The following is a 25,654-nucleotide window of genomic DNA, read 5'->3' as shown; positions in this document are numbered from 1 at the left end:
ATATAGTGGTTTTAGGGACAAATAAACAAATTAAGAGAAAATGATTTGGATGATAAAGTGCAAAATGCGATATATCTTAGGGGATTTATTGGAGTTTAGCCTTAGGGGTATAAATGCCTTTTTGATATTTTTGTTACACAATATTAGAGTTGACTAATAGTTTAAGAGATAAAGTGAGAAAAAATAACATGTAGAGGTAAAGTGCAAAACTAATTAAACCTTAAGAGGAGTTTTTATGATTAACTCTTAATCAAATGACAATATGATAATAAATAAAAACCTAGATTTTATTGTTTACGTGTCACTAAACAGTGAAACAATTTTGGGTAATAAAATATTAAGAAAAAATGCCAATTTCATCCCTAAGTTTTTTTATAGTGTCAATTTGGTCCCTACTTAATTTTTGTGGCCAATTTAATCCCTACACTTATTTATCGGTTCTAATTGAGGAATGCTGCGGCAGTGCCACCATGTAATTTTGATCAAGTTTCTAATTGAGCACCTAAGCAGGGATATTTTGGGTAGTTCACTGTTGGGCTTGCAAGATAAGAAGTAAAAATCGAAATGAAAATTTACCAGCACATTTTTATCTGTGATAAAAACCCAAACCCGAAACATCAACTTTTTCTTGCAAAAACCCAGAACTTTAATGAATGATAAGGAAATGTAATCGTGTAGGAAGTTGAAGGGTGGAGGCAGCAAGCGACGATAGGCATGAAAGAAGTAATTTTGAGAAATAGGGATCAAGCAAATTGAGTAAGTTGAACCACTTAAATCTCTTTGATTTGTTATGTTAATAGTTTGATGAAGTTTGGTGTGGGTTTGTCTTGTTGTGAACAGCATGTATTGTACTTTAATAGCAAGATTGGTTCAAATGTTGTGGGAAAAATGCTTTGTTTTCTATTTTTCCTTTTTTTTTTCTAAAAAGGGGTTCATGTGGTCCATGACTGTAAAATTAATTTGTCATGTTGCTTTTATGTTCCTCAAAAGGCAGACAATGACTATAAATTACAAAGTATGGTAGTAATTTTGTTTTGTTTGTTTGGAAAATAAAATGGGTGATGACTCGGATATATTCAATCTATATATCTACTATGGTGGCGCATGCATTGAAAAATGATAACAAAAATATGTAGGGGGTACCATGAAGTTTTTTATGGTGGGTTTTGGCCTCTAAGATTAACATAGCTTCTATGAGAGATTTTGGCCATTTACTTGGATATGATGAAAACGCCAATTATAGATATAAAATCCCAACCGCAGATGGAAGAATGAGATTTAGACAAATAGATGGTGAATAGGATGTAATGGACATGGCTAATATAGGTAAAAAAAATTGGAAAATTGAACTTTACGTTGTCCATGTGTTTCATATTAGATCCATGGAACCTAGCAAAAACAAGGAAACTTTCGACAGTGAAGGTGAGAATGAAAAAGCAGATTTGTTGTATGTGGACATCACATTTGATGAATTTTTTGGCAATGAAGAACTTCTAGTTGATGTATCTAAAGTAGATTGGGGGAAAATAAAAAAAGGTAAATGAAAAGGTGCTACTGTGATTGAAGAAGATGAAGGTGCAAATGATGAAAATGAACCAGAATTAGAGTCAATGGATGATGGTGAAAGCTTTCATGATAGTGATTACGATTTTAGGGAAGACGAGGATAACATAATATACAAGAATTGTACAACTACTGTTGACATGGCAATTGATGGTCAAAGGGGCGTAGATGATGCTAGTTATGGAGGGGAAAATGCCATACTAACTGGTAAAGAAAAGAAAGGACATGTGCAGCCACAAAAAGCAAAAGCAAAAGGAAAAAGAACTCTTGCTACTGACCATAACTATGATATTTATGATGGTGACCAGATTCCTATCCAAGAGGAATATCATTCCATCAACACAGAGGAGTTAAATAATTGCTCTAGTAGCTCGAATGAAAATACCTCAAGAAAGAAGCTGAAATATGTAAGGTTCAGGTCAGAAATTGATATGAAGGAACCCGAATTCTTTGTTGGTTTACTGTTTTATGCTAAGAAAATGTTTAAAAGAGCTGTTGAATTTTATTATGTGAAGTGGGGCAAGGAGCATGGTTGGCAAAAGAATGATAAGAACAGGATTAGAGCAAAATGCAAGAAAGAAAAATGCAACTAGTTTGTTTATGTTGCAAAAGAACCAGATTGTGATGCATTTGTGATAAGAACGATGGGACCAGAACATGAATGTCGTAGAAATTTCTATCACAAATATGCATATTCAGGCTTTTGAGTTAGGCATTACATGGAATTCCTGCGGACGAATAGGAAGGTTGCAATTGGTGTAGTTAAGGACAAGGTGCATGAAGAGCTAAACGTGAACATCACAAAAGATCACACTTACACGACCTTTAGGAAAGTCAACATTTTAATCCAAAAAAAGTATAAGTAACAATACACAAGAATTTGAGACTATTATGAGGAATTGTTGAACTCAAATCCTGATTCCATAGTGCATGTAGAGACAGAGGCTAATGAGAATATTGAAAAAGAGAGATTCAAAAGGGTATATATTTATTTTGCAGCCTTGAAAAAGGCTTTAAAGAAGGTTGCCGGCCTATACTTGGTGAGAATGGCTGCCATATAAAAGGACCACATCCAAGTGTACTTTTGATAGCTATTGGCATAGATGCTAATGATTGCATCTATCCTGTTGCATATGCAGTGGTTGAGGCCGAGAACAAGAGATCTTGAACATAGTTTATTGAGTTTTTAAAGTTTGATATCAAAATTCATGATAAAAAAAGATGGACATTTATCAATGATAGGCAAAAGGTATAATGACTAATTACAGAATTTTTTTGTTGGAAAACTACCTTGTAATGACTAATTAGTGAATTTTCCCATATTTGTATCCAACAGGGATTGGGTTCCGTCATCCAAGATATTCTTCCTGGAGTAGAGCATAGACACTGTGTTAGGGATCTACACAACAACTTCAAAAAGTTTTATCCTAAGGAAACACTTATGAGTATGTTTTGGACTTGTGTAAGATCCTCGTATGTCAATAAGTTTGAAGCTTAAATGGATGCGTTGAGGCAGTATGATGAGAAACACATAATAGGCTAGTGGACAACACATCACCATACCATTGGTTCGGATCACATTTTAGGACCACGGCAAAGTGTGATATTTTTTCTTAATAATCAGTGTGAGAGTTTTAATTCTGTTATATTAGAAGTAAGAGAAAAGTCAATTCTTGGTATGTTTGAAAACATTAGGATATATCTAATGGAAATACTAAGGTCAAAAAGGGAGTGGATGAGAAAAAAGAAATGATGTTATTTGTCCAAAAGTTCAAAAAAAACTTGAAAAGACAAAGGATAATGTTAGATCAAATATAGCCAGGTGGTCTGATGACGACAGGTTTGAGGTAACACATATGTATAGGGCCACGTTTTTTGTTAACTTAAAGGTGAAGACATGTATACGCAAAAAATGGGAACTCATTGGTTTACCGTGCTCTCATGTTATAGGCTGCATTGCTTTGATCGGAGCCGAGCCAGAAAGTCTAGTACATCCATATTATTCAAGGGATGCATATCTAAAGGCTTATGAGCTAGCTATTGGTCTAATTAATGGACCTAATAACTGGAAAAGATCTAAGAAAGTCCCTATGTGTACATCTAAGAAATTGAAACTTTCCAGTAGGGCTAAGAAGGCAAGGAGGAGAGAGCCGGATGAGCCACAAAGTGATTTCAAAGGATGCACAAGACTTTCTAGAAAGGATATTACACATATGACTTGCTCTCTTTGTCATCAAAAGGGTCATACTAAAAGAAGACGTTAGCTCAGCATGAAAGAAGTGGACAGAAATGAAAGAATAACACCTATGAATAGTAATAGGTGTGGAAAATGCAAGAACTTGCCCATTGGTTACTAAGAAAAAAGATGAAACTCACGGTGAAATTGGTATGGCTGAACTCCCATTTTCTTTTATGTTGCATGGTTTTAGTTAGCAACTACTAATCTCGAATGTTGTTGCAGCTCTTTCTGTGATTGGGAACACTAGTTTACCACATGATAATGAGACATTCCAACACTCTACCACATTGCAAGAACCGACAACATGTATTCTTTTCTTTTAAGTTTTTTTAGTATTACTGTTATTATTATTGGCTATTGTTGCAGCTCCTTATTATTGGCAGGTGTTGCAGCTCCTTATTTTTTCACCTATGTTGTAGCTTCTTATTGTTTATAGTTGTTGCAGCTTCTTATTGTTGTTTGTTTGGTCATTTTAATGAATACATATGAAATTTGTCATGTTTTTCATAATGCAAGTTGATCAAGTGCACGAAGCAATTGATGTTCAACCTATTGCTCCAATTGACAGCTCTCAGAGGTTGTGTAGGACCATGTGTTGTTTTTTTTTGTCATGTTCCAAGCCAGACCAAAAGAACTTGCACTTGCTGTCAAGCACAAGCGTGGAGAAACAGGATGATTGCTGTGAAAAGGAGAAAACAAAGGGTAACTTTTTGCAGTCATGTATATAAATTTTTAATTGTTACTTACGCTTAGAGATTCTCACTATACATGAATTTGCAGGCTCATAGGACACTCGACGAGCCGGATGACCAATGAAAATGAATGCAGCTAGAGGAGTTGCTAATGAAGTCGTTTTTGACTATTTTTGGGCTACTAAAACTATCGGGTGGCTAATGACTGAAATAGTTGTAGTTGACTTTATCTTTTGTCCTTTTTGGTAGTAACAAATGGCTGGAAAATGTGGAGCTTTATATCATGGGATTCACTTATTTTTGTAATGAATCCTGGAACTTATTGTTTTTTGCTATTAAGACTTCGAATCTAAGGAATCCAAAAATTTTGTAATGATTCATAACTTTGATTCTAAGGGATTCACAATTTTGTTATGAATCCTGGAACTTTATGTTAGTTGATAATTCTTTCTCACATATGACAGTGTTCTTAATGTTCTCATACACAAGCAACCTTGATATAATGCAATTCTTCCACTCCAACCAACAATTACCAAATAACATATATACATCACCAAAATTCACTTAATGAAGGTGATGTCTTTCATATTCAATATTGAATCTGTAAACATACAACTGAGAACTCAAAACTATTACAAATCCATAACAATCCATATCCAAAACATATCCAAAACTATTACATGAAACCTTGGGAATTACTTCATTCGAAAAGGCAGCATTACATGGTCCAAAATATATGAATTATAAAGTTTCATATGATGTCCAGAGCTACTGCAACATCTTTAATTCTAACAAGCCACCCTTTTGCCTTTGAGTGCCCTCGAGTATAGCAAGAACTAAAACGCAGCAACAAGTACAAGCCAAGAGCAACATTTTCATTTTTGCCTTCAATTTGCTCATTTCAATCTTCAGTGCTACATTTTCCCTCTTAGTACTTCTCAGTTTCTTCAAAATTGCGCTAGCATATTCTTCATTTTTTGGGGTATGGGTGAATCATACCACAAAAAAGTTTACAAGCACCACGTTTCTACATTCACTACTATTTCATAGTCAAAATTCAAGCAATAATTCAACAAATCCTAACATTTAGTACATGCACAAAATTACTCCATAATTTCTGTAGCCATGAAATCTTCTTGATGGGTTTGACTCTGTCCATGTTGTCACAATTCCGCATTGTTCAAGGTAGTGGTATCACACGATTTTGTCTCCATTGTAATATTCGTCATTTCCTTCATAAATCAGACTTTCTAATTCTAAACCATTCAACCCGACGCCGACGCTCTTCAAGACTTGATCACTACATCATGAGCTCGAGGATGCTTTATCCCAATTCCTCCTTGGATGCATTTAACTGCAGTGATTTTGTACACCACTTTGGGAAATTTGGGATACCGAGCAGATCTCCCTTTTTACCAATTACCTTATGATTACAATTGGATTCTACCTTCAATTTTTACTTATTTTACAGCTTCAGCAATGAAGTACCAAAATACTTCTGTTTTAAGTGTTTAATTAGAAGTTTGATCGAAATTACATAATGACACTGTTGCGGTGTTCCAAGGTGTTCCTTGATTGGAACTGATAAATAAGTATAAGGATTAAATTGGCCAAAAAAATTAAGTAAGGACCAAATTGACACTATAAAAAAGTTTAGGGATGAAATTGGCTATTTTTCCGAAAAAAAATTTATGGAACAACTTTTTCCTAATTAGTGCTATTCACTTTTGATTATTTTTCCTTGTTCAATAGCTTTGACTTATTAAGTACCTTTTTTTTAAAATATAAAAAAACTGATATTATTATTGATTAAAGAGGTAAGCCTGCTTCAAGAGCAGCTCAGATAAATGGTAAAAGAGAATCCATCCAGAAACACTAATTGGAAAGTGAAACAGCATTCCTAGCAAGTAAACGTGTGACAATATTCTAGTCTATAGGAACCCATAAAGCATCCCAGCTTGTGAAAATCTGGAGGAGAACAATTATGTCATCTATCAATTTCCTGCGTCCCTCAAGCTGAATTATCTGTAAAACAGCCTTTGGATCACCTTAACAACTAAGAATATTAAAAAAAAAAAGAAAGAAGAAGAAGCTAACTCTTTGTTAATTAACTAGTCTCATTTACTAGGTTTAGCAACCTAGAATTAGGTAACTAAGAATACATAGTCAAGCATAACTTTCTAGAGAAGATGCCCCTGGTAATAATTTAATAAAACAGGATTTTTCTGGGTTATAATTAGTTCCCAGAGTTATAGCAGAAATTGATGTAATACATTTTTCCTTTATATGTAATTCGTTCCTTTAAAGTTATTGATCTCTTGCCAGGACAATAATAGAAATCCAGTAAGTGGTGTCTCCAGTCTTAACAGCTATTAATCATCTTTATCTCATCTTAATCTCATAACATATAGTTTATTAAAAGTGTTTTGTCTTGTGAATCCTAAAACTCACCAAGCACATTTAAAAAAAAAAAAAAAGTCTTGAATAAAGAAAAAGCACTTGGTAAGTTAGAGATTTATGGATAAAGTAACTGAATTGGCTTGAAAGCATGATTTCTATTACCTAGTGAACTAAACCTAGCCCTTAGATGGAAAATTTTACATGCAATGTTGCACTTTTCAACACTGTGATTTGTACTCACGTGCTCTAATATTTGAGTTACAATCATATCTCATCCTCGTTTCATCTATTTCAAAAATGCCCTAAAAAAAGTTCCTTTATGTTTCGGGTTAAAGAAGATGCAAAACAGTAATGTGTTTTTCCACAATGCATATACTACTCGATTATGTTTTAGTCTTGACTATTTCAGATGCATCACTTGAACAATTTTTTGCTCGATTATATTCATAGAAACTAAAAAGTACTACTTGTAATAATTTCACCACTTGGATTGTGTCACATGAAGCAACTCTTCATATTTCTATTCCACAATGATGGTTGTTGCATTGAAGAGCTAATGCAATATAGTAGTAGGACGATAAACCTTTTTTTTTTTCCCTTTTTTGGGAAGAAAAATACACTTTTTTAAGGAATATGAAGAATAATAAATTCTAATTGCTCTTGAAATAATCGTGGCAGTTGCGAAAATAAAACTGAAATGGGCACTGTATAGAACTGATCCGTGAATGGACTTCCATTCTACAGGCCTAAAGCAATCTAAATGGCCCAAACAAAGAGCCCAACTGATCCTCAAACCGCGAGTCCATATTCCTGAACCGCCATCAAGGGAGACTGAAATCTCCACTGTCAGATCAGTTCAATCGACGGTTCAGATTTAACTTTAGGCCTCAACCCTACCAGCCTAAACCTCCTGGAAATTTAAATTATAATTCTTTAATCCCACCGAATCCACTCTGTCAATTGTTGGTGACAGAGCATTCTCACCCCCCAATCAGCTTTCTTCAATTTAATAATAAACAAATCCCAAAGCAGACGTCTTTCTTCATTCTTTCTACACTAACCAATAGTAATCAGCCGTTCTTTTTATATCTTTCACCGTCAGTGACCATTGAATCCAAAGACTTTCATCAGCTCTTATAGATAGTTAAATGAACCAGGAAGGAAGATACACGCACTGAAATCAGCATTAATCGAACGGCTCTTCTTTGTTTCTAAGGTCCCAAGAAACGAGAAGAACCCTCTTTCAAGGTACAAAAAACCCTTTTCGATTTCTCCTTTTTTTTTTCCCTGTTAATATTATGATTTTGGGTTTCAGTTTACCAACTATCCATGCATGTTTGTATTGCTATAAAATTTTGATGAATTTACAGGGTCGATTTCTTTGTTGATTGGTTCAGCTCAAGTGGATTTTTCGTTGGCTGGATAATCTTGATTCTTGTTAGTTGCTTATAGTTTCTTTTCGTTTCTGTGTTAAAAGTTTGTGTCTTGACCCTAAAGCTGGAAACTTACCCTTCAATTTCGTGGTTTATGAGTTTGAACTTTCATGTATGAAGTATAAAGTTTCTTTTTCCCTTATTGGTTCCCTCCTACATTTTTTTTTGAGATATTGTAGAACGGGGAGGTAGAAGGGGGAAGTGATGGAAGTGGATTCCTGAAAAATCTACTCTAAAGTTGATCTTGGAGAATCGACTTTTGGTTTCAGGAAACAAAATCAGTTGATTTTCTTAATATCGAATTTGAAGTCAATTTGAAGGTCATCAAATGCAAAGTTTTTTCCTGTTGCTGTAACATCTCTTTGAAAACCTTTCTGAATCAATAATATATTGTATATTAAGCCTTAAACCGCTTTCCAGAATTTTATAACCACAAGTCGTCTCTTGATGTTTCTGGACTTAGCATACGCCATTGTCAGAATTTTCAGGTTTCTTTCTTGCCTTTTGAACCAAAATTCTAATTTCAATAGCCGTTCTTGTTTACGGGATATACCTAAAAGCTAGATCAGGCTTGGTAAAGACTGCACACACATTGGTTCAATCTTTGTTAAGCCATCTGTTTTACAAAGAATTTGCTGCTTTGATTAGTATCGTGAAAGACAATGGATGGACTGTTAAAAGGAGATAGGCTGCTATTTGGATGAGTGCTATAGGACACAATGGATGGATTGAGAAAATGAGATAGCCCAATTATGGAGTAGGAAGCTGGGAGAGGATTTGGAAGCAATGAACGGAGACTTGTGGTGAAAGGGAATAACTAAGCTGAAGTTGATTTCTTTAAAATGGACTCTACAGTTATTGTAAATCAATTTTTGTACTTATGCATTTGGCAATATCTTGATTCTTTTGTCTACTCTTTTGTGGCTATCAAGTAAAATGAGTTTTACCTTGGCACTTATGGGGAAAAGGGAGCGGGGATGGGAACTAATGACATTGAAATATTGTTAGTTGTCTTATCTTTAGACGCAACATACTTATAACTGTCTGGAGGGAACCAATTCACACACCAAAGGAATTGCCTGATTAATTTGTTCACTGGCATATTTTCTCTTCCTTGTGACGCAAAAAGGACACATCACAGAAGTACAGTTTCATTTGATGGCATAAGCTGTTTGACATTATTAATTTCTTCACTCTGATGCACCATAGCATACTATAATTCCTCCCTTTGAGTCACCTATTTTCGTCCATTAGAACTTTGAGTTATGTTTGTTTACCTCTTTAAACAGGTGTTGCATCTTCTGCAACACTAAAAATGCATTTTATGTAGATGGCTTTCTGGTATGATAGATATGATATCTTCTCTGAAATGTCTGTTTCTTAACTTGAAGTTTAAGTTTTAGCTTTCTTAACGAGTATTACGATTTTTGCAGATAAAAAGTCATGTTTGGCCGAGCTCCAAGGAGGAGTAATAACTCCAAATACTATGAAGTTCTTGGGGTTTCAAAAAGCGCCAGTCAAGATGAACTCAAGAAAGCATATAGAAAAGCTGCCATAAAGAACCATCCTGATAAAGGTGGTGATCCTGAAAAGGTGAGTCCTAGTGCCTCTCATGTATGTCGTTTAGAATAGCATTTTTAGCTTTACTTACAGGCTATTGGACTAACTTACATAATTAATTTTAGTAGAATGGAGCCTTATGAAACCGGTAAAGTAATCATTTGATATTAAAATTTAACTTCTTGTGCTGTTCTGCAAGATTAAGACATAACGATGGACCCCATCAAATATGGGTGATCTAGTGAAATTGAAAGAAAGGAAAGCCTGAAGTGAAAAAGGACTTCTTAACTTTTGCTGCCTTTTTCTTTTAATTTTCTGTTAATGAACATTATTCAAATTTTTTGACTTTTACACAGTTCAAGGAGTTAGCCCAAGCATACGAAGTTCTAAGTGATCCTGAGAAGAGAGAATTATATGATCAATACGGTGAAGATGCTCTCAAAGAGGGAATGGGGGGTGGTGGTGTTCATGACCCTTTTGATATATTTGAGTCGTTCTTTTCACCTCTTCATCGTGAGTTGCTGATTCTCCCAATACCCTTTTGTTTGACATTTTGCCCCTCTTTTTGAGATGATTTAACATCTAATCTTTAGGTCGTGATGGTTTCCGTGGGAGGAAGAAGCAGGGTGAAGATGTTGTGCACACACTTAAAGTTTCCCTGGATGACTTGTACAAGGGAACATCTAAAAAGCTCTCTCTCTCACGGAACAAATTGTGCCCCAAGTGTAAAGGGTACACCCTCTATCTCAGATTTGTTCTCATTATCCACTCTTTGCTGAAATTTGCATGCATGCTTATGCAACTGTTATGAGTTGATTTAGACTGACTTGTGGCTTTCGTTTTATAATAACATGAATCTGAATGCCTCGCTGTTAAAACTAATTGAGAAAAAAGATTCTGTTAGCTAGCGTAAGTTTGAATAGGGTAGGGGTGTTTCGCGAATCGAGCCGCTCGCGAGCCGATTGCGAGCGGCTCGAATACGAGCTCGAGCTAATTAAGTCGATCTCGAGCTCAAAAACATTAAGCTCGTTGGCTCGTGAGCTCAATTATATATATATATATTTTTTTTTTTTTTTATTTTAATAGTAAAATTACATATATATCCCTAATATTTTATTATTTGTTTAAAAAATTATAATTTTATTCAATTTTAAAAATAAATAATTATTTTTTATTTTTTAAAAATAAAAATAAAAATAATTATTTTTTTATTTTTTAAGCTCGAGCTCGAGTTCTATATTTTGCGCTCGTCGAGCTCGAGCTCGAGCTTCACAAAATTAACTTGAGCTCGGCTCGTTTACACCCCTAGAATAGGGTAAGCTCTGGTTGCACGGAGTCCATCTGGAACTTGGATTGTAGTATTGCGCTCCGAACTCCTATTGTTTAAATGTTGCATTTTCCATTTTGAAGTTGATGGATGGTTTGACTCGCTTTTTTGGTAGCAGTACCGTTTTATTTTGGTCTAAATTTACACAACTGTTTTCACATGTATTTCATTTGAAGCCCGTCAGGGTAATATTTTATGCTTCAGCTGTGTCTGGGGTATTGACAAAGTGTTCTTCTGATCCTTCTGTCTATGATCTTATTGTCTGTTAGACTGCAAGTTCATATTCAGATTTTGGAACTCAAATGTGTAGATATGGTGGGAGTCAATAGTAAAGCGGTGGTACTTCACCCCAACTCAGAAATTGTTAAAATCTAGAAAGTCTAGTTTGCTTCTGAGTAAGTAAGTGGAGGTAAACTGTTGTCTAGGTAATTGCAGCTTGATTGATCACTGTTTTACCATACATAGGAGAAAATTCCCCAAGATCTATCTATTATGACTCTATATTTTCATGGCCTTCATTTATCGTGACTTCAGATATTAAAATACACCTCTCTCTCTGAACAACTTGACCTTTGTAGTCTTGCATTGCTAAATCTGAGATGACTTGAGAAGTGCTGATGGATTTGATTGTTTGTATTTATCTTCACTATACATAAACGGATTGATTGTTTTACTACACAATATGTAAAAGGTTTAAAGAGAAAAAAGAGATTGGATCATCTGCAATATGGTCACTCAAGTTGATCTCTTTGTAGCTTGCCTTGTTTTGAGGAGTGGTATTAGTACTTTATTCAAATTGGAAAAGGCTCTTGAAATTCATATACATCAAAACTGGTAGAGGGAACAGTTAGGTGCAGCCCATGGGCTTGGACATTGACTGAACTTTTGAGATCCCTGTGGATTTTTAATTGGATAGGATGAAAATATTCGTGTTATTCACAAGGTTAAGTAGGATCATGTGATCCAGCATATGGGTACTATTTGTGTAGAGTGAATATTGAAGTTGGAAATTTTTTGTGTCTAAGGCTGAAAATTTTGAACTTAAGCACACATTGCTTATTTTTTACGCATCCATTCTGAGTTTGACATATAATTTGCAAACATTGTTTTTGTTGTGAAGAAGTTTTTGAGTCAGACATTTGAGTTTCTGGGATAAACACCAGCAGTTTCATGCTAACAGAAGGCTTTCTGTTCTTTCCTGCTTGTTTGCATGTTTTTGATGTTTTAACATTGCACATATTTGTTACTAAGAGTTTAGACATGTTTATAATGAATCAGGAAAGGTTCAAAGAGTGGAGCATCTGGGCGGTGCTATGGATGTCAAGGTTCTGGCATGAGGGTCACGACACGACAGATTGCACCAGGAATGATCCAACAAATGCAACATATGTGTCCTGAATGCAAAGGCTCGGGTACCTACTTATATTTTTAATGTGCTTTTCTGTTTCTTTTTTGTTGCATACTCACGCAAAAGAAGAAGAATAAGAAGAGAACAATGAAAACTTTGGATCACTTTTCTGTTGTTATAGGGGAGGTTATCAGTGAGAGAGATAGATGCACTCAATGTAAAGGAAACAAGGTTGTACAAGAAAAGAAGGTGCTGGAAGTTCATGTTGAGAAAGGTATGAAACATGGTCAGAAGATTGTATACCCAGGCGAGGCTGATGAAGCTGTAAGTTAGATACCTGCTGTTCAAAAGATTTACGCTCATGTGTCACCCTTTCTGTATTGTTTAAACTTCCTTGTGATTTCTGATTCGTTTTTGACTATGGATTTCATCCTCGTTGTAGCTTACTTGCTCTTGTGGCAAGAGGCTTTTTTAAACTGGCTTGCACTGTTTTATTTTCTATCAAGTAATTGTTTTCTATTGTTATGCTCTCAAGTTGAATAAAGGTGGTGCATAGTTTTGACAGATATGGACTTTTCCTGATAGTTTCTTGTCTGACTGTGAGACATAACTGTTATTTTCTTATATATTTTTTTTCTTTGATGTATAGGATCCTGAAATTGTATATGTCCAATTATGCATGAAATGTAATGTTGTATATGTGACTCGGCCAAAAGTGATGTGCAACTTGAAGTTGGAAAGTTGATCTTAAATCTGATGATAGATTAGGCTGCATATGTAGAGAAGCTGTTAGTATATTTGTATGTTTTCATACTGTATTTTAGCTGTTAGGATATTTGTATGTTTTAAAACTGAATATTGAAGGTTAAAAGAGCATAGAATGGATTTTGGTCTACTCATTATGTTCAAGAAATCAAGAAAACAAATTTTTAAGTGTTTTGACTGGTTGCAAAGTTAAAAGCTACAAATTCAGTTAACTAGTTGCAGTGTGGAAATCCAAGACTGAAAACAAGACTCATGTTCAGGGGGTTTTTAAACAAATCTTGAGAAACCACTGTCATTGTCTGTACTTCCAGCATGCCCATAGGTACTTAACCAGTAGGATACCTGGTCGTCTGCAGAACTGCTTGCAAGTTGCAACTGACATTTATGCTTACTGGTTCATGCTTTGTATCATAAATGTAGAATATTATGTATGTTACTCTACCTGCCAAATATGGGAATCAACATGTAATTGCTAGTTTCTTGGAGTTCTCTGGATTCTGTAACTGATTTACCTCTTGACCATTTATTTTGAGAAGAAGCCTTCATGAAGTTAGAAAGAATAAGATTATAGGTTGTACCTCGCTGGTTGCCTTTCTGTGAGAAGCAAGGTGGTATTGACAGAAATTAGGTGGAGGTTAGAAGAGGGAGCAGTTATGGTGACTTTATTGGCCTAGTGAGCAATGGTTATGCAGGTAACAGGGAACTTAAGACAAACCCAGGATGGAGATGGTCACAAAGTTAACCACCGTCATGGCTTCCAAAGGGACCAACACAGTTTTCTTTTTTGTTTAAAGGAGCAATTTCTACAGAATTCTTTAGGTGGGAGAGCCTATAAGAAAATCAATGATCCTGTAGTTGGGATGACTGAGATTTTTCAGTTTCTACTCTTTGGGTGGTTTCTTGACTTTATTTGTTGTTGATGAGATTGGTGGTAATGACGAACTTTGCGGCAAACTGTATGGAGCAAAGGGTCTGTAGACTACCTTGTGACTGAGACTTCTGGTTCTTTAATGCAGCAGCTAATACAGGATTCTATTCTGCTAGTGAAAAGTGAAGGATTGACGGGTAATTAGGCTGGAGGGTGGGTGGGGATTGGGGGTACGGATGGAGAAAAAGGGTGAGGAAGATGGTGAGAGAGGGAGGGAGGGCTGTGTCAAACGTCGTACCGCAAGCGGTGGATATATGGCATTTAATGTTTTGGTGTCTTATTTTCTTTGGTAAAGGGATCATAATTATTGTTGCATAATGAGTATAAGCTTTTAGTACTTCCATTCTCATTCCCACAAATGTCATGTAACTGCAGCCTGATACCGTCACTGGAGACATAGTATTCGTGTTGCAACAAAAGGAACATCCCAAGTTCAAGAGGAAGTTTGATGATCTTTATGTTGAGCAGAGCCTTAGTTTGACGGAAGCTCTGTGTGGATTTCAGTTTGTCTTGACTCATCTTGATGGCAGGCAACTTCTGGTGAAATCAAACCCCGGTGAAGTTGTTAAGCCTGGTATGCTGTTTCTGTTTTTATACATCCTTTCTTCCCGCCCCCACCCTGCTGCTTCTTGCTTTCAAAGAAGTGAGTATGGTTTCATATTTTTTTGTTTGTCAACCAATTCCAGATCAGTACAAGGCAATAAATGATGAGGGAATGCCACACTACCAGAGGCCCTTCATGAAGGGCCGTCTATTCATCCATTTTAATGTGGAATTCCCGGAGTCAGGGGCTCTGCCCTCTGAGAAATGCCAGGTCTTGAAGGCGATGCTCCCATCAGGTTCACTTAAGCAGTCGTCAGACATGGACTTGGATGAATGCGAGGAAACCACTTTGCATGACGTCAACATTGAAGAAGAAATGAGGCAGAAGCAGCATCAACGACATCAAGAGGCTTATGATGAGGATGATGAGGATGAACCAACGATGCATCGAATGCCCTGTAACCAGCAATAAATAACAACTCCGCTTCTTTTGTTGCCCGTAAGTTCTGATGGGACGCAACGGCCTCCTGCTTGCGGTACAAAGCTAGCTATATACAGGATATGGAAGTCCAGCCATTATTAATTAATTATTTTTTGTGGTTCTTAATATCTTCTTAGTTGAATATTAGCATATGAATGCGATTTGAAACTTGAGTAAAATCTAAGGGGATCTTTTGCTTAAAAGAGGAGCACATATGTTCTGAAAGCGCTCTGAAATTAGACTGTACGTCTTGAGCATTTGGTGGTGCAAATAATTGGCTTTACAAGTACAAATGTTGCCCCCCGCCCCAAACATCCATCTGAAGCAGAAGGTATGGTCTGTCAACATGCATTCTCAGGAGAATCAACCAAAAGTCTATCACGCTTCAAACTAATCAGTTGGAAGTGCTTTCTTGTCGGTGCAAACCTTAAAACACAAAATGGTTGATTTGATTCCCACTAACATATTGTTGGATTTGGTGCAGCCAAAAAGCCTACTCTCCTGTTAAGTCCTCTTTATGTGATGGTTTGCCTGATAAGAGAAGATTCTAAGGAAGGTCAGACTGGGCAAGCCGCGGCATTCCATGAACAAGAAACTGAAGTCTCAGCCAAAAAAAGTTTTAAACAAGGATTTGATAATTATTATGGCGCACGAAGCCAAATTTCTTTGCTTCACCATTTCATGGGCTGATCATGAGAAGAAATGATCCACCATTTCTAACCATCAGATGAACTTGATGTTAACACAACATTAAAGATAAGAGCTATAAAGATAACGATGACTAATAACAACTAGCAATGATAAGGATACCCATCCGTGATGCTCATCGTATGTTAATCATACAATAATTACCACCATGAAACGAGTGCAGGATAAGATTATTTTTCTTTCTTTCTTTTTTAAATATATATATATATATAAATGTGGTATGAAGTAATTTGAAATAATATCTTGATTTTTGTAAACAGAATAAATAGACAGATAACCATTATAATGAATGCTATGTCACATTCAGAGGTGAGTCTTAAAAACATTTTGAAAAAAGAGTAACATATACTTGAAGTGGAAAAGGAGCTCTGTACTGCATCAAGAATTGCTCTTGTATCTGCGTACTCTGATGACATTATTGACATAGAGAGCAAATTATAACTTGAGTCCAACCTCTGTCCAAATAAATTGACATGTTACGTAGCGATCAGGAATAAAAGCAGTAGGAAAAAGTTAGGAAGAAGATCCCATTGGACGAAATTACAAGATTCACGTTTTAACATGCAATAATTAAGAAGCTCAGCTCCATTGTGATTGATTTGTTCAGTGTACTGAAAGATAAAAACCACATTTGATGTAACGTCGCCGAAAGTTCGAAACCCACAAACAAAGACCACTTATTTTGCCTGCCTGCCTGCCTGCCTGCTTGAGCCTTCACCTCTGAAGCCAACACGGAGGTACACTTGGTACGTACTACATCTGGTTTGACACTTGACAGCAATCGATAATGAAGAAGCAAGCATATGATTCTAAAGTTTCTTATCATCGACTTTAAAAAGCAAGCTGTTCCAGAATATTTCACATGCCTTCCACCATCAATTCAAAAGCTGGTGATGAAGCGTACATGTACAATTTTGCAACGACAAAATACATACTTTTGCCTTTGAGTTGGGATTTGATTATCTCCCAAAAGATCACTGGAGAGAAAGATAAAATGAACTGTTTCAACATGTGCTCATGGGTGGAAATGGAAAACCATTTGTAGCTGCTGCATTTTTCCTGTCACAAAAAAGTATTGGAGATTTGACGCCGGCCACCTCAAATTATGATTACTCAGCATACCAGAATAGAATAGCATATTTCTTCTGAAGTCTTTAACTTCATCATCACGACCTTGACATTTGACAGTGCTCAAGTAGCCTCCCTCCACAGGCAAAATTTGTGGGATTTGTTTGACTGTTTTTTTTTTTTCCCCTATATATGAATATGTGGCAAACTAAACATGCGTTTAGCTGTAGCTGCACGGACGTATACTTGTCAACCATTTCGATTGGTTAGAAAAGAATTCAATTAGCGAATGATAAATCAATTTACTACTTTTCCGGACAGCGTATAGAATTCGACAAGTCATTAGAAGTTGGTAATTTTGAAATCTTTGTAGTGTGCACGTCCTTCTTTCTTTCTTCTTTTTTTTTAAGGCTTTTAACTGGCTTTCTTTTTGCCCTCCACAAACCAAGAATCTACCATCCCAGCTCCGTATATAGTATGTATTAAATGCATCTTCCTCTGGCCTGTTAATCTCGGGTCAGATACTTCACTTGATCACCAAGATTCAAGTTTGTAGGGTAGATTGTTGTATATGTATCGATACCAATGTTGGACCACAACAAGACATCTATCAGGTGAATTATGTCTGATGTTTCTTTGTTGTTGAACCATAATTGCCTGCGATGATTATTATCTGTAGTCGCTACTTCATTTACTCTCTTGCCTCCTTGATTTTGTGCACCGCTGTGTTCGGGATCTCAAGTTTAAACTCTCCCCAACTCGTATTTTTCTTCTTCTTTTAATTTTTTTTTTTGTGTGGGGGGGGGGGGGGGGGTGTGGTTACATTGTTTGGAAGAGAGTGTGAACTCTAGAAAGGAAGGGAATTTGGAAAAGAGGGCAAGTAAAATGGATGGTTTAGTTAATGATATAAAGAATGATGGGAATATAAAGAGGGAATTCGTACTACTACATACCTAACACTTCTGCTTTAGTTCATGGAGAAGAATATTTGACGTGGCAGTGGAGCACATAATATGCAGTTGAACAACTCCACATTCATCCAACGTATACTTGTGAATCAGTACAAACTGAGGTCACTAAATGTCCATCAAATGCTTGATTACAAATCCTGATGAGCTTGACGAAGAGTAGTAATTAGGTTTGCGACTTTTTCTGGTGCAGGAGAATGTTTTGATTTGATACTAATAGATAAGGGTTTTGAGATTCATACTTATCCTTGCCTGTTCGGAATGAATCGTACTCCTATTCAATATCAGTACAGAACATCATTATTGGCGCGGCTCTTCCATTGCGATTCGAGGCTCTCACTAAGATAACCAGTGGATCACTATAATATAGCTCAATTTGCATACAGTAACATTTAAAAAAGGAAAAGTCAAAGAGTACGCGTCTTCAATCTGTCAAGTCATATCACAAAAAGTGTTATTATATTTTTATTTTTCAAGAAATCTTTTATCTGACTCCACAAGTCTTAGATGAGTGTAATTTTTTTTTTTTCGGAAATAATGACTAGTGTTTGGATAGAGTATTTTTTGAAATAATTATTGTAATACTTTTTGTAATATGATGTGTGTGAGATAAAAAGTAGTTGGAAATATAAAAAGATGAATTGGGAAATGTGTTTACGATACAAGCGAAATATTATTTGGGATAATTTAGCAATCCAAACACTTTGTAAGAATAAATTGGATAGAAATGAGTTGCTTACCCATTGTGTAAGTGATTGTGAGTTAACTTTAGTACTCCAAAGATATGTGGCTCAAGATTTGGATCAAACTGAGTAAATCTTCTCGTCCAAAAAATATACAAACAGGCATGTCAAGTTTCTACTTCAGCATTTTCTGATTGCAATCATTACTTTCTTCTTGTCTTCTACAAAGCTTAGACACGCACAACTACACAAAAATGAGCTTGCTGTCTGAAACGGTTAGTGAGTTCAAAGCCTTCAGGCAAGCTTGTCATCAAATTAATTGATGAAAATATTTGAATATCTAATATGTCCCATGCATGGAGATGTGGAGAGAAAGGAGGAGGGCGACAAGTACATGGTCGACGTCAATGGATCATGTAATGCATGAAACTTAAGATTGCAGTAAATCAAAAAGAAGAACCGCTGTACGCGGCTCTTTGCTCATATTTTGCTACGTCCTTTTAGCTAGACCTAGACCCCGAAAATGAAGCCCGTCTATACAAACATTGGCCTTGTTTGGATTGCAATTTTTGTGTAAAAATTTTGTACGTTTTACGTTTTTCGTGAACACTTCTTTCAAAAATTTTTTTTTAATCTTTTATATATCAAATTATTATAGTATATTTTTCTATAAAAACTTCGAAAAACAGTAATTCAAATAGGTGTGATCTAACCCAAAAAAATATGTGGAGAGAAAGGAGGAGTTGTTGTTTTCGCGGGGGGGGGGGGGGGGGGGGGGCTTCGCGCATGCAAGATTCAGAACAGCCACAAAGTTCATGTGCGACGTGCACGAAAGCTAAGATTTCAATAACTCAAGAGGAGGAGCTCTGTTGACTGCCACGTCTCTTAACACAGATTTTTGACAGGTTTCAAGTCGCGTGTGAAATTGTTAAGAAAAACATGGCAGTTCAGTTCCTTTGTTGGCATCAGAATCGGACAGTTAGCTGAGTGGTATTGGTATCCTTTCCTCTCATTTCCTGCCCTTCAACCTAACATTATTGGTGCCTAAGGAAGGGAATCAATTTTAGTATCCTTACAAACAATCATTTGCCACTGCTCAAGAGAAACTGAGAACATCTCTTAGTGATCTACCTACCAAACACACACTCACACACTGGTTCTTAGACCCACATTTTCATGCACTTGCAAAGCTTGTCTTTTCATGTTGAGAGATAGAAACCGATTGACGTGGACGAACGTTCAATTTTGCATGGCTCCACATTCACTGCTATACGATTCCTGGTAAAAGAAGAAAGTGACTCCACACCCTACTTCCAAAATAGACGAACAAAAACAAGAATAAAAAAAAAAAAATTCCCCGCGACGCCGGCTCCTACACAGGAAAGCGGACCCGCTTTGTACCGCGCGTTCTTCTCTATACCACAATCTATAGAATTCCCTTTTCTTTTTCTGTTTTTTTGTTCAGCACTTAAGTCGCTATACACACACATTATCCGGCCCACAACTTAAAACAATCGTAATTAAGTGTGATTTTGAAAGAACAAAATGACTAGAAAACTAGATGGAATCCAAAAGGCCTGTACGGAATGCTTACGACTTTGTCTTTGGAATCAGAATGCACCATATTTCACGTCACTATTTTGTCAGAGTGACAAGTTCCTGCCAAGATTTATGCTTGATTTGTAATGTCAAGTCCCTGTTAATATTAACTGGAATTTCACCTATGTTTCAGCAAAGGGTTCCCTAATTGTGGTGATCAGAACAAAGGATAATGGTGACTTGGTGATTAAAGTAGTAGGAATCCGCAAGTGTCGGTACCGAGCAGAATGGATTGGATACGTGAGGAACCTCCGACGAAGGGCCTGCAAACACAAATACAGGGCCGTGAATCTGTTCGCTCGGATTAAATCCGATGCTTAAATTAGTAACAGCTGTTCACAATTTTAGAGCGAAAAAGTTTGGAGTTGTTTATTACCTTGAACGAATGGAGCATGAGGGGTATTGATAGGTTTTAAAGAGAGGATTAATGACTAGCATTCGTGAAGGAAATTAAGCCAAAACCAAGCTATTTTAGTATTTAGTTTCTTAATTCTTTTATTTCTTGTTTTGGTGTCCTGTTTGTTTAGTTTTCATATTAGTTTAGGAAATTTCAAATCAATTTTCAAATAAATTTCAATCTACAATTCTGTCTCTGTCTGTTTAGAAAGGTTCGCAATCTATAAATACTATTGGTGTAGTACACTTTTCCTCTTCCTTGAAGAATGAGTCTGAGTTTTGGAGAGTTTGAGTTGAATCTTGAATAGTTGAGTCAAGAAAAAGTCTCTAAGTTGAGATTTGTAAATTATGAGTTGTCGTAAACAAAAAGTTACAACTTGATATTATTATTATTATTATTATCGAAATTTGAATTAATAAAATTATTGAGCTATTTTTGTGTTTTAATTATTCTCCTCTTTCTATGTTTTTTTTATATGTGCAAAAGAATTTTGAGTGCGTGCGTGTTTATTTTCCTCCTCTTCCCTCTTCGTACAGTTACGACAACCCATTTGAGGGTGCAGATGGTGTATGCCAGCTGTTATGATAGGGAGGCCGAAGTCGAGGTCGGGAGGGACGTGGGATGGGATGCAACAGTGATCATATATATACCAAGCTTCTAATGTCTTGACAAATACAACTCTTGACAGATACCAAGCTTCTAATGTCTTGACAAATACAACCCAGCCAGTGGCCACCACCTCTCCTGATGGGGTGTGAGGTCTCCCACCAAATTGTCTGTCCCTCATGGGTAACTCGATTGGTTTCAGCAAGTTCCTTTAGGAGCTGGTGTCCAGTGCCCGCAAGAGTCCGAGTCCCGTGATTATCGTGTTCGGGGGGATGGGGCCTCTCCTCCCGAGTCGGAATGGGATTAGTCGGGCCCCGTAAGAATTGATCCGGACACCCACTCCGTCAGCAAAAAAAAAAAAAAAAAAGTCTTGACAAATACCAAACATGTTGATCCAGACTGCAATTTGATCATCAAAGCCTAAGGGCTGACTCATGAGCTTAAACAATTTGATCAGTTGTAATTTAATTTAAGGAGTGGACCACAGAAATATTGGCCAATTTGCAACTAAGAGGCTGATATGTACGAGAAGTACATCCATAGATAGCTCTTTTTTTTTTTTTTTTGAAGGAAGTCTTCATCCATAGCTTAAAAGCCAAATCTGGAGATTTTTAATGCCGTCATACCCAATGCTCTTACTGGCCATCAATTATAAAGAATGCAAAAGGAAGAGATTGAGAATTTATGAGAACCCAATTCAAGTAATTAATTTCGAATCAGTGTTGGTATTGTATACACTGATGATCCCGTTGAATTTAAATGTCAAATGGTTCAAGTAAACGTACTTGATAAGGGAGAGATGAATTCCCGCAATGCGAGACCTTGAATAAAAAGGATGAAAAACATTTTTTTAAAAGTTGCCCATTCGGTGAAAAATTGTTTCTTAAGAAAACCATTGTAACAAAAAAACTACAAATGATTACAGAAGCCTAGAAATATTTATCAATTTATTTTTTTTTTAGTTGCAGAACTGAGAAAACCATTACTAACTAGGGCAAAAAGAGATCCTGCTGCTTAAAACCGAAAAAAAAAAAGAAAAAAAAGAAAGTACATCCTGCTATGCCAGAATAAATTTAGAGATATCATAGAGCCAGCTACTAATCACGAAAAAGACCCAAAGAAAAAATCCCTGAGGGAAGTAATCTCGTCTGTATTTTTAAATATTTTTTGGCGTACCAGCACAGCTCTTGGGGTCATTTTCCGGCCAAACGGTCAAATGGGTATGATTTGATATACAGTCAATTTAGAAAATGAGTGCGGAACCACCATGCTTTCTTACTTTAGCTCAGCCACTTCGACAAGAACTGGACGACATAGAATAATTTATTCTCAGATTATTAATTTCTAATTGAGCCATTTTCGAATTAATAATTTAACTTATTTAGTGTTTGATTGGTTCTCAATTATTGGAGATATAAACATTTGCTTTTAATAAAGTCAATCAAGGCTTTTGATATTTGAACATTTGCATTCACTCAAACTCAGCACATTTGGACCCTTAAAATAGGTTTTTGACCAAAATTTTTAACCTAAATTTGAAATTCAATTAAATAATAGGCTAGGCCTTAACTCTGTTAGGGTTAAATCGATTAAAATCAAACCCATTTAAGAGCTTCGAACTAGCCGAGGCCAAGCCAATATAGGGGATTTTTCTTTGGGCCGAGTTTGAACTTATTGAAGTCCTCGTTCACAAAACTCAACTAATAGGATTGTGTATTTATGTAGAATTTGGTTGAGAAAATAAGACGTGTTTGGATAGCTAGTTATTTACAAAAATTTGTCTGATTACATAATAAATATATATATTTCAACCACATTTTTATCTTACATACATCACATTAAAAAAATGCTACGGTACTTTTTTTTTTCAAAAAATTATCCCAAATAATCTTCTATCCAAAGGTTAATAAGGGCAATTTAATCCAAGGGCAATTTAGTCCTTTTATTATGATGTTAGTAGGGGCAAATTAATCAAAAAATTTATATAAATTAACAGGGGTAAATTAGTAAAAAAATTTTAAATAATGAATGGAAACACATTAGTTAAAATTTTTAATAGAATTAGTAGGGGTTATATTTTATACATAGAAATGAAACATTACAACTACTCGAATTAATCCCCTGTTCATGGGATAAAATAATCCTGCGGACGAGGTGATATTGCTCATGTCAGCACTAATTTACCCATTCCAAACAGTCAAATGGGTATGATTTGACATACAGACAACACAGAAAATCTATTAGAGCATTCTTAACGTCGTAGATTTTCTTCAATTCATCGCAAAGCACAAAATATTCTTTATGGCATGCCAATTGCTTCCCGTCGTTTCCCTAGTAAAGTAAAATCGTTTGAAAATTATAGGAAGTAGCTTTTTCTTCCCATCTCACTCTTTTGACTTTTGCCAGATTACACTATCCAGTAGTGTAGACTTCCATGAAGATAAACTAATAGCTAATTGGCGCATACAGAGAAAAGTTTGGGGTTTGAAAGTAAAATTCTATGCAGAGGTTTGATAATTACTTGGGGACCAAGTTGACGATTTGCTAATCGAAATTAAAAATCTCTATCGGTATTAGTCAAGCCTTTATCGATTTATATGTTTATCAATCCGATAGAGTAGTATTTATATACACATACATATACTTATAAAGTAAATCTTATATACACTGACAGTGTATACACTATCATCGTTTGATTCATGATATGTGTTTCAAATTTAAATTTTGCATAGTTGTCATTTATCCAACGCTGACAGTGTAGAAAAGATTAATCCATGTTTTTATATGCATGTTTATCATTCTTATACACAAGTAAAGTTGATTGCAATTCATATGCCAAGCTTTGCTATAAGTTATATATATATATATATATATATGCAAGTTCCTTGAAATCCTTGCTGGGTTATAATGAATTAGCATGATCTAAACTTGTTTGTACAAAAACGAAAAAAAAATACATTGATCATGGATACAAATATAGTATCCATATATCTTAACGTCATAAAAAAACTTTAATGTCCTCAATTATTTTTAGGCTTATATATATATATATATATATATATATATATATATATATATATATATTTTGTGTTTGCCAGTACCAATTTGCTGGAAAAGGAAATGTGGAGAATGAATGGCATATCTTGGCAACAAGTGGTTTGTCCCTTAGTTTTTTGGGCTTGGAATTTAAGGGGTCAACTGTTCAACTCACAATCAATTAACATTAGATATGAAAGATAGAGGCCCCAAGTTAGGTTTTGTATTTAAATGAGGAAGGTCCTTGCATTACACAAGGCCTTAAATACCAGTGGTTACATTGATGTCACAGCCTTCGTTAGAAGCAAATTTCAAGAAAGGTACAGCACTGCTGCGGTGGGGACTTGCAACACCCATAATTTAGGTGCATGAGACAGCAAAGTCCCATGCATGCCCACTCTTATTTTATCCCAACCACTAAGGACCCCATTTTGGAAAGTACTCTTCTTTGCAAATTGCAATGCAGGTGAGTATACATGGGGGAAATGGAGTTATTCCTCCCTGATATCAAATCAAAAACTGCTGGACACAAATCATTCTATTTAGTGCTTGGCACCAACTCAAAGCAAGAGTTCAAAACAATCTCATGGGCATGTTTATACATGCTAATTTCAGGTCTAGTTACCAGCAGAGTTGATCAGTTTTTACCTTCCAAGTCGCAAAATGTTTAGGGATGCCCTCTAAGCTTCATTAATTAACTAGGTGTTTGAATAGTAGATTATTTAGAACGACTTTAAAAAAAAAAAAAAATTACTGTGACATTTTTCGTAACGTGCTATTGGTGAAATATTAAAAAGGTACGTATTGAAATTGCAATGATATAGTACATTTTGTTTTTTCTTTTGGCAAATAAGAACCCATCCAACGCTGGCATTTATGCTTTGGCCTACTAGTAGTACCTTAGTTTTACCCGGCTAAGAAGAGTCAAAGAAAAGAAAAAAGGGTCATTGTTAGATAAAATAGTGGCATTAAATTCCAACTTTGAAAGATATGTTTCCTAGGAATGGATTAATACTCAATAGCTCTTGCAACGCAGCATGGGAGAGATTCCCAGTTTACTAGTAATTAAAGTGAATAAAATAGGAAAAGTTTAACGGTGTTTTTAGTCTATTCTAAGTACCATTAGTGAATGAATGTATATATATATGGCTGTACAAACTCAAGACAAGAGAAGAAAGAAGTAGGGGCTAATTGTTGCATTCTCTAGCTGAAAGGACCACACAAGATGCATCACAGAATGACAAGTGCGAGGCTTATTGCCCTAGAAAAAAGGGGATATTTATAGCAGATTTGGAAGTTGGAACATGACA

The 25,654-nt window shown here is 35.8% G+C and overlaps 1 protein-coding gene across 2 annotated transcripts; it reads left to right on the top strand.

Moving 5' to 3' along the window:
- The first annotated feature begins 8,007 nt into the window (after nt 1–8,007).
- On the top strand, nt 8,008–15,482 carry LOC113726844 (dnaJ protein homolog 2-like). Of its 2 annotated transcripts, XM_072075348.1 has the most exons (9): nt 8,069–8,142; nt 8,265–8,331; nt 9,761–9,920; nt 10,244–10,400; nt 10,481–10,619; nt 12,493–12,626; nt 12,744–12,886; nt 14,631–14,829; nt 14,942–15,482. In XM_072075348.1, exons 3-9 carry the CDS (start codon nt 9,771–9,773, stop codon nt 15,268–15,270), a joined length of 1,251 nt encoding a protein of 416 aa, XP_071931449.1. In that variant the 5' UTR covers nt 8,069–8,142; nt 8,265–8,331; nt 9,761–9,770; the 3' UTR covers nt 15,271–15,482. The 2 variants fall into 2 exon arrangements, with proteins under 2 accessions (XP_071931448.1, XP_071931449.1); XM_072075347.1 differs by lacking the exon at nt 8,265–8,331 and having other exon boundaries at nt 8,008–8,142.
- The last annotated feature ends 10,172 nt before the right edge of the window (nt 15,483–25,654 follow it).

Source organism: Coffea arabica, chromosome 2c (assembly GCF_036785885.1).
Source record: "Coffea arabica cultivar ET-39 chromosome 2c, Coffea Arabica ET-39 HiFi, whole genome shotgun sequence".
Lineage (NCBI taxonomy): Eukaryota > Viridiplantae > Streptophyta > Magnoliopsida > Gentianales > Rubiaceae > Coffea > Coffea arabica.
This window is presented reverse-complemented; position numbering and strand designations above follow the sequence as displayed.

Coding starts and splice junctions, on each gene's coding strand:
- LOC113726844 (XM_072075347.1), top strand. CDS start 9,771: ATGTTTGGCCGAGCTCCAAGGAGGAGTAATAACTCCAAATACTATGAA. Junction 9,921..10,243: donor AAGGTGGTGATCCTGAAAAG/GTGAGTCCTAGT, acceptor ACTTTTACACAG/TTCAAGGAGTTAGCCCAAGC. Junction 12,627..12,743: donor TCCTGAATGCAAAGGCTCGG/GTACCTACTTAT, acceptor CTGTTGTTATAG/GGGAGGTTATCAGTGAGAGA.